The sequence below is a fragment of the Crocodylus porosus genome, unplaced genomic scaffold, assembly GCF_001723895.1.
Source record: "Crocodylus porosus isolate Cpor-Errol unplaced genomic scaffold, CroPor_comp1, whole genome shotgun sequence".
NCBI lineage: Eukaryota > Metazoa > Chordata > Crocodylia > Crocodylidae > Crocodylus > Crocodylus porosus.
The window spans coordinates 18,688,034-18,697,694 of NW_017728914.1; the positions used below are offsets into that span (position 1 = coordinate 18,688,034).

Consider the following 9,661-nt stretch of genomic DNA (forward strand, 5'->3'; position numbering starts at 1 on the left):
TTAAAGCCATTTAGTCTGTGAGCACTGGCTATCAGCCCAAAAAGTGGCACTTCTCTGTAGACACTAAACTGGGAGAAAAGAGGGAAAAAAGGATCTTTGAAGTTTCACCATGCTGCTTCATCATGTAAGGAGACTTTCTCCTACTGATGGCCATTGGCAAGATAGAGCATATGGCACAATCCCTCACAACTTACCTTCCGCATTCTTTGCCCTCAAGGTCACAATGTATTTCTTCTAGGCCCAGCATGCTATAGCAAATAAGGCATTTGATGCCTAAAATTACAAAATCTTAGCTTTGTTACGGTGTCTGGCTACAGCTCCCAATAGCATGAATTTGAGCCCTATTCTGGATTTGTGCCCAGTGCCGCCCTGAATCAACCTAGCTGTGACTGGGTACTTCATTCAGGCTGGAGAGATAACGGCAGCCAGACATAATGCTTTCCACATCTCTCCCTTCTGTGCTGTTGGCTACAAAAGCTGGTGTTCCTGAACCATGCTACCTCAGGATTACTTTTGACCTTTTCTCCTACTTGACATGAGAAAGGGAGCCAGATTCAGGCACTGAGTTGTATACTCAGTCATTTAATTTATTAAGTCATTTCTTCTTACAAATGCTTTGTTCAACATTGTACAAAACCTAATGAAAATGCTAGTCCTAGTTGCAGAGCAAAGCTCCAAGGAAAAGTCTAAAGCAAAGCGTGTCAGGGGATGGAAGGGGGAGGTCTAACCACAGCTTGAAATTGATGTATTTTAGTCTTTCTTTCCAGACACTTTTACATGTGCTGTCTGGAAATTCTCACAGTCCAGCACAGTTTTAAGCAGGATTTTTATTATTATTACAGAAAATTTTCCTCTTCAGAGACAGATTTCTTTATTTTTCCTCCCTTGATTATTTGGAATGAATCACCCATGCCTTCTCCTCAACTGTGGGTCAATGCTTCTTTTGTTTGTATCTTACAGGTTTTCCTGAACCGATGACCTGTGTTAGGTACAAGAATCAGGCTAGATGAGAATAATGGTTTCTTCTAGCCTTTGAACCTGTAAGTGGAATTAAGGCTCTGTCAAAATCAAAAATAAAACTCCTGTTGATTTCAATTAAGGTGGTCTAGCACTTACATATCCCTCAGTTCATAGACTTTAACGCCTGATGATGCAAGCCTGCTGGAGTTTACAGACCAGGTGAGTATTAATCCACACAGCTACCTTCTGAGGTAGGAAAGTATCTATTCTGCCCATTTTGCAGCTGGGGCAGATGTGTCACAAAAAAATTAAGGGATGTTTCAAGGGCAGCCGAGGAAGTCAGTCTCAGGCCCACATATAAAATCCAGAAGTCCCGATTCCTTGTATACCTCCATTAGGTATGTCTAATGTGTGTAATACCTTTGGGCATGCCTATGCATGCATTGACATGCTTTAGTTAATGTGCATTAAATCTAGTATGTCCAGGCACTTTTACACATGGAGGGAGGGGGGCAGCACTTTAATTAGAGCAGCTCAAAGAGCTACTCAAATTAAAGCACTGCCACATCTTGTGTATCAGCATCCCTGCACTTAAAAATGGTGGCAGGGGTGCTTAAACTAAAGCTCATTTGAGCTTTAGTTTAAGTGCCCCCACTGCTATTTTTAAGTGCAGGGACGCTGATACACAAGACACAGTGGACTGCTGGAGCGTGCCAATTGCCACGCTCCAGCAGACTTCATTAATCAAGTCTGGTCTGACATGCTGGAATTCAGCTTGCCAGAGCAGCCCCCGTGCTCATGTATAGCTGCCCTCTATTGTGAGATACTAGAAAAATGCATATTAACCTGTTGTAATGTGCAGTAACTAAACAGCATGGGGTTCCTACACATGCGCAGAGTCTGCTCTGACACGCTGAAAATCCAGTGCATCAGAGCAGACAATTAATCAAGTGTGGTGTACCACGAGAATTGATGCATTCCAGCAGCCTTCCATATCACATCTATCAGCATCGCTGCATGTCTCCATGCTGAAAAAATGGCAGTGGTACGCTTTGAAATAAAACACATTCAATAAGCTTTAGTTCAAAGCACCCCACCACCATTTTTTCAGCACGGGGACACGCGGTGACACCAATATGTGACACATGGGCACTTTTAATTGGCGTGGTTTGCTAATTAAATCATCCCATGCCGCATCCCACAGTACATGCAAAAATGCCCACAGTTTTTAAGTGGTGCTTAATGCACATTTGTCTATTTTAATGGGCATTAACTAAATAGCAATTTTTTTTCAGTGACACTTTACTGCTCATTAAAATAGGCTAATGGATATTAAAGCATATGTCTAGATGTGCCCACTGTGTCCTGTGCTCCAGCCACCAAACAACACTAAGATGAAAACTGAGCAACCAAAACACCTGGGGCTTTTCTCATGTCACAGGTACACTGTTTTTTGGTTATGATCAGAAAAGCACCCCTCCTTTTATAGTTGTTTAAGTGAGTTGATGAAGAAGGAAGCTACTGAGGTAGTTGTGGTGAAAAACCAGGCTGCACATTCCACCCTGACAGCAGGAACTGCTGGCCGAGATGAAAATGCCAGTTGCCAACTCAGCTCCTCTTTAAAGTACAGCATCAAATCTGTCTCCATGGAAACTATAATGAGAGCAGGACTTCTCCTTACCACCTCACACCAAAAAATAAAAATAAAATTAAAGGGAAAATAAAAGAGCTTCTCCAACAACAATGTAACCCTGACCAAACTAAGCCGGACCAGGTAGAATGAGCAAATGCCCCTTTGCTGTCCCGTGCTGTATCTTTGCTTTGCTTACTCCAAGCGTGGCTGAATTCCTTATCCTGTTGCCTTGCCATAGTAGAGAACAGCTCTAGCACCTCTGCTGTAAACTGTGTTGTTATTGCATGAATGCTGAGCACTAAAACATCTACATTCTCATCTCACTGGCCATGACTGTAGCTTTGTAGAGTTTGGTTGGACATTTATATAGTAGATTTATATGCTGCTCTTCCCAAAATATCTCCCCACAACTAAAAATAAAGCGCCAACAGAGAAGTGCATGTAGATAGAAAAAGACAGAGGGGAGTGAGGGTGGGTGTGGGAATGTATGTGGATGGATGTGCAAGGCAGCTAACACTGGCCTCCTCAGAGGTGCCGATCCCATGCAGTCCTCATTAATTTTAAACGAATCTATGGGTGTTAAGCACTTCTGCCATCTGTATGAGATGAGGGGTACAGCAGGGTGCAGTGTAACGTGTGTGGACATGTCAGCAAAATGTCCAAAGTAAAGAGTATTTCTCCTAAGTTTAGCAGCCCATTGGGCTAACATGGTTAAAGCACATCAGTTCCTGAAAAGCGCAACACGTGTCAGTGATGTGGCTAACAGTCACCCATTTCCTGTTGGGTGGACTGGGACTAATCTTTGGCACAAGTCTGGAACAAGGCTTACAGTATTGCCTGCAGCACTGTAGTGAGCCATCGTAACTTCTCTGCTACTGCACTGCCTGCCAAGCATGTCCATAAACCATTTGAAATAAAGAGTCTGATCCAGAGCCTGTGGACATCAGTAGAAAAGCTCTACTTCCCCCACAATGAATCAGCCTTGTATCCTGCCCATATTGCATCCCACAACACATCAAACCTTTGCACAAAGCAGCAGCCATGGCATGAGGGAGGAAGTTATCTAGTGCATGAAACCTATCACCACTTAACACCCACCTTGGTCTTAAAATAGGGAAAAAATAGGCAGCAGTTGTGCATGGGTCCTGTCATGCTCCACTGTGTAGGGACTCTCAGCACCAGAAAACCAACCTTCAACCCCTGACTCCATTCCCGTGCAAGATATTGGCTGACTGCAGCCCCCACTGTTTTCATCAATTGTTTCCATAATTGCATGAAATTGTCAACATTCGATTTGTCTTCATTCAAATTAATTTGCTTTCTGCTGTGTACAGCTGCCTGCATCTCACACTGCAACCCATGTGTCTGCAGCCACTGGTATTCATTAGGGTTTTCCCTCTTAAATTAAATGATTTGTTCTAATAACACTAACAGAATTACAGAATGTGACCACTTATAGTAGCCTGCTTCAGAAACATGCATTTCAGTTTCATGGTAGCCAAGCAAACAAGCTAGTGATCATCCCTCCCCCAGCCCCTGACCCACACATGAAAGGTCCCAGGGGGTGCTAACCCATGTCAAGCTGCACCACTTGAGGCTAAGATTGTGCAGTGCTGAAAGCTGGCATTTTCAATGGGAAGTACAATGAGAATAAAGTCCAGCAGATAGATCAGACACTAAGAATGATGGGTGACAGAAAGGAGAAACTATGGAGGCCAATACATTGAACAGTGGGGTTTTTTCATAAACATTTATGAAAGCAAACATTTCCCAGACAATTATAGCCCTTCCAGGTAAATGTAATAGATGTAATTCAGTTGTGCAGGCACAAGTGCCATTGCCTCCAGGCGAGCAGCTGACCTTCACAATAATGCAGCAATTCTGATTTACCTCTGCTGAGACTGGGTCTATGTGCATTAGAGGCAATATATAATTGTGGCAAGAGAAATACTCAAGTCATAATCTGTATCACTGTATACCTTCTTACCTTATAAAATCCCTATCTTTTCCAGTGATCTAACTCAGTGTTTCTCAACCAGTGGCATGCATCCCACTGGTGGGACACAAAGGTCATGTAGGTAGGACTTCAACTCATTGCCTATTGAAAAAAATCAGTTGTTTGCACTTCAAATAGATGAATCAACAGATATCTCGAACAGTGCAATTTTGTGGGGTTTTATTGACAAAATAGTTGGTAGGACATAAGATGCAAAAGGTTGAGAACCGCTACTCTAATAGTTATACTATTTTCATCCATTATGAATAAATTGTTGCCACACAAATTACGCTCTTTTCTAAGTCATAACAGAAAGAAGACAGACAACAGTAGAGACGTGGCAAACTCAGATTATGATTACCATAGTGTTAAATTACATGCAAGTTACATGAATCAGTTCATCCCATTTGATGTATCCATCCTTAAAACAGTTCAGTTATCAGTTTGTAAAATGCTCTAAGTATTTCTGTTTTTTGTAAAATTTGTACATATGATCTACCTTTCTGTAGTAAGTAGCTTTTTTCAGTCACAGCGACCAAATCAGTCTGATTGATCAAATAACAAAGTTTATAAAGTTTATAAAGCGGTATCTCACTTTTTCATGTTTTCAGTTGCTTAGATTGAAGTCTTTTAACTTGGAATATTACCTGAAGACCTGACCACAACATAGGAATTTCTTCACCAAACCATAGCATGGTCCTTGTAATTTACTATGCTGTCTCTGACAATGGCCAGTACATATAAAGGTACAAGAAACAGTGCAAAATTATTGAATAGTCTTTCCACAAGGGAAGCTTCTTCCTAACCCTTGAGAGTCTGGACACTGAGTTATGCTCTAACATATGCAGTTTTATAGGCTGAGCAGACTGTTACCCTAGTTTTATTGCAGGAATAATTATAATTCAGGTAAACACCCACTAAACTCTTTAGAATAGATACTGAGTTAGCTTAAATCGGTGTAGCTCCAAAGAAGCCAGTCCAAATTGGAATAGCTAAGTCAAATTCTAGGAGTTCTGCAGTGTATTGTGCATCATAGAAAGAAGCATTTTCTTTACCAATTTCAAAGATGCTGATTTTCAGTTCATTGGGCAACTTGTTTTACTGGGCATTGTACACTGTAAAATGGTTCTTACCCAAAAGGTTTACCAAGACTGTTTCTACCACCCTTACTCACTTGATGAATACCCCTGCTCTGCCTACTGTCCTGTAGATTTCAAAGGTTTTATTTTAAAACTTTAAATTGGGAAACCAGTGGGCTGTTGAGAGACAGAATGCTCAAGACAAGAGATTTTACTTCGCTAATGTAGGTTTATTTAACAGACAGTACACACTTTTATACCTAGAAATTAGGGCTGTGCAAAGCTTCAGGTGCTGATTCGATTTCGAGCAGATTCAGCCCAGCCCTTTAAGGAAAAAACAACAACCCTGCACTTCAATACCAGCTCCTGAAGCAGCTTCAGGGCTTCTGGGGGCTCGTGCAGAGCCCCCCACGCAGTGCAGGGCAGCGGGGATCACCCCCCACCAGGCAGCAGCCAGTGAATGGGGGCTTTTTTTTTCAAAGTCCTGGGAGCTGGGGCGGGCAGGGCAGCTATTCCTGGGGCTGGGAGAATGGGCGGGGGATGGGGCCAATTTGGCCAAATCAATTTGGGACCGTGATTCGAATCACTGAATCGAATCACCATCCCAAAAACTGGCCAAATCCAAAGCAAACACTAGCCGCGTCGCACAGGCCTACTAGAAATGTACTAGTTACTTTGCAAGTGAGTCTTGCTCCTTATCCTGTTGATCACACAGTCCAGGGTCTCACTGAGATGTTCAGGGGCACAGTTTAGTAGTAGTAGTCCAATAATTCTTTGTTTTTAAAATGTTTTATGCCTTTTGTTACTTTCTGTTACTGTTCTGGCTGTTTATAGATTGTTTGCATAATTGAATTTTCATTATTGGGTATTTTTTTTTAAACCCTGTATTATAAACACCCCCAGACTGGCATCCTTTTTTATTACACTTTCTCTCTTTCTGAATATCTTCCTTCTATGGTTTTGACAGATTTCTGCTTTGACAAAACTTGGAATTGTTTTGCTTAGTTTTAACTAGTTAATGGATTTTTAGCAAGCTCAGTGGCTATGCAACCGCCTTTCAGGAATGGACACCGGGAGTTTTGAAAGTTACAAAGGAACCAACTCATGACATGCAGGGCCACAAGAACAAGGGCAGCAGCCTGAGACTCTAAGGAGGGACAAGGCAAGTGGGGAAGGGGAGAACCACAAGGATGACAGTAACAGGAACGCAGATGGCATATTGTATAGCTTCATGAAAGGCAGAGGTATCTTCTTAGTATTGTATACGAATTTATGAGAAAATTGGGAACTATACCAGCTGCATCCCTAGAGAACTTTTCAAGAAATTACAAAATAATCAAATCTTAGTTGAAGCATGCCAAGAAACAGGTTTATTGTACTTGTTTTTTCATAATGAATTATCCCATAGTGCTAATAATGCTGGGCACAGGTTAAGAAAAGAATAATAAAGTCATAAACTCCTCCCGGGGGAGAAGGAAGGAGATAACACTAGCCACAGAGAATAGCATGAGTTCCCCCTTCTGGAGGGAATGCTCCTCCGAACCCAGTCCTTTCAGTTTACTTGAGATTTGGGGGGGTGGGATGTCAGCAGCCAGGGATAGCCCAGTGTGGCCTTTAAATGCTGTATATCATGTACCCCTCAATTCCTTGGTATTTCACACCCTCCTAGAGAATGCAGAGCTATCTTGATTAGTCTCAGACCTCACTGCTAGTTCCTTGGAGTAGCTTTGGGAACATATTTATCATTTGTAGGAACAACAAAACCTAGTATGTCTTTCAAAAATGTTACACAGTCCTCTCACTATCCTGAGTAACAGCTGTCAGCTAGCAAAGGGATGGATAGATGGGTGGATTGACAGATGGACAGAAAAAGCAAATCTTTCCCTTTGTAACATACAAGATTATATCCATACACACTTTTTTTTTTTAACTTTGAGTCTTTCACATAAATAAGAAAAAAATGCAGTTGTCATGACATAACAGATTCCAAAGTGCCAGCTCAAGTCAGCTGGGAGCCCTGTTTGGGTGCTCAGACTTGATAAACCAAGGCTTATCTGCCCACTGCACTGAAGCAGAACAAATTGCAGCTGTGTAGTTTTAATTACTTAAGACTTTTATGAAGTTTCCATGGGGGAAGTTTGCTTTGGAGTGGGAAATAACTGGTTGGGAAAAACTGCCAGTTCAAAGTTTCACAAGCTGCCTTTAGAAAGGTGCTTCATAAGCCCCAGTCACTCTCGCGCATAGTGAAAGTGCCCAAGGCAGAGGGACTGCTGCTCCCTCTGCCTTGCACACAAATTCATAAATTAAAATTCACATTCAAACTAACCATTTTTTTCAGGGCATGATCCAGTGCTCATTGAAGTGAATGGAAAGACTCCCTACTACTTTAGTGGGGTTTGAAGAAGGCCTCTGGTGAGATGGAGTCTAACTAGGATGATGTTGCTAAGCACTATCTATCCTCAGTCACAGGAGGTTAGAGTGGACCCTGGTTTTACCTGTTGTATCCAAGCCCCATGAAAATCTTTTCACTCTGCACACACGCGTATGCAGCTGCAAAGCAGAAAGCTGCTTTATTCGTAATAGCACTGGTACTTACCAGGAAACATGTATCCCTCTAGCAAGTGACAGCACCTCTAACATAAAGCTATTTGAGTAAGATACCAATTCCAACAGGCACTCAAATTTCCCCTCTTGCCCAGCACGAACTTCTGAATACGATGTCCCCATTCCTCTATCTCCTTGCTGCCACTTGGCACATGGGAAGAGAAGACACCTTTCACTTTCACATGGTTTACTGACCATTATTGATAATTCCAGCAGACTAAAAAATACCATTGCCGTTAACAAACTCAGTGGCATCAAGTTAAATGTGCCATGGCATGTTGTTATAATGATTCATTAACCTCCAAGGCACCAAGACTCTATAGTGATAAACATCAGTACAAACCAGATAGATACCTTTCTCATGATCAAATGCATGTCAAATGAATGCCATAAACAACAGCCTAAATGTTATGGGGTTTCTGTCCATTATTACAGATGCAAAATTTGCACATGGAATTGTAAGAACTGGGTGTGTAACCCTGGTAGATTTGTGTGTATTTGCAGGTGCAATTACTAGGATAGTGATTTTACAAGCAAATGATGGGCATGCATTTTTAGATGTCCAGTTCTAAAAATCTAGGCCAGTTCCTTCACACCCAAGTAGAGAAGCTCCTCCTTGGTGCAACTGCAGACTTCAGTGGGTTTACACAGTGAAAACAAATTAATACCCAGGTCACCACGACTGGATTTAGAAATGGCCCGGAGATAATAATTACTCCCAAACACATGGCAATTTACAACTGTAGTCACTAGATAATGATTTCGCTCAAGTAACCTTAACTGGGCGGCATCTCCTGTGCGGTGAGAGGCTAGTTCTAGCTGCAGGACACGTGCAGGCGGGCACAGAGATGGGCAAGGGCTCTCTGAACCTCTCTGCTGCAAGTGGTGCTACTCAACCTTTTCTTAAGACCCCCGCTTAAAATGCCAGCTCTTCCTCCTCCCTTTCGTCTTCCAGTCCAGACAACAGCCCGGCACAAGTCTGCTGCAAGGAGCTCCGCGGGGGAGGTCTTTAACACCCTGCCGACCTCTGCGTTTCAGCTCCCGAGTCCTGTTCGCCGCCTCACCCTGCCGGAGAGGATCTCGGGGCCGCCTGGAAGAGACTCCCAGACAAGGCGGGCGGGAAGGGACCTCTCCCAAACCAGCCCCAGATACAGCCTCCCTGCCAGGCTCTGGGCTTAAAACCCTCTAAGGACGGGACGCTCGGAGGAAAGCCCGCCCCGCTCCCCTGGAGCCCGTCCCCAGCCAGCGGCTCGCTCCCGCGCGGCAGCCGCCCGGGGCAGCGCTCGCTCAAGGATGCCAAGCCCCGCGCGCCCCCTTACCATTGCCGGGGCAGAGGCGGGGTGCGCCGGGCATGGCACAGCCCCTACGCGCTCGGCCGCATCCTCCCTC

The 9,661-nt window shown here is 43.4% G+C and overlaps 1 protein-coding gene across 1 annotated transcript in view; it reads right to left on the reverse strand.

The window, feature by feature from the left end:
• Positions 1–9,652, reverse strand: part of HTR4 (5-hydroxytryptamine receptor 4) — a 241,272-nt gene extending 231,620 nt beyond the window's left edge. Inside the window, exon 1 of the mRNA XM_019534907.1 lies at positions 9,592–9,652. Within this exon, the coding sequence (XP_019390452.1) occupies positions 9,592–9,625 (34 nt within the window). The 5' untranslated portion in view covers positions 9,626–9,652. The remainder of the gene's footprint in view (positions 1–9,591) is intronic.
• Between the last annotated feature and the right edge of the window lie 9 nt (positions 9,653–9,661).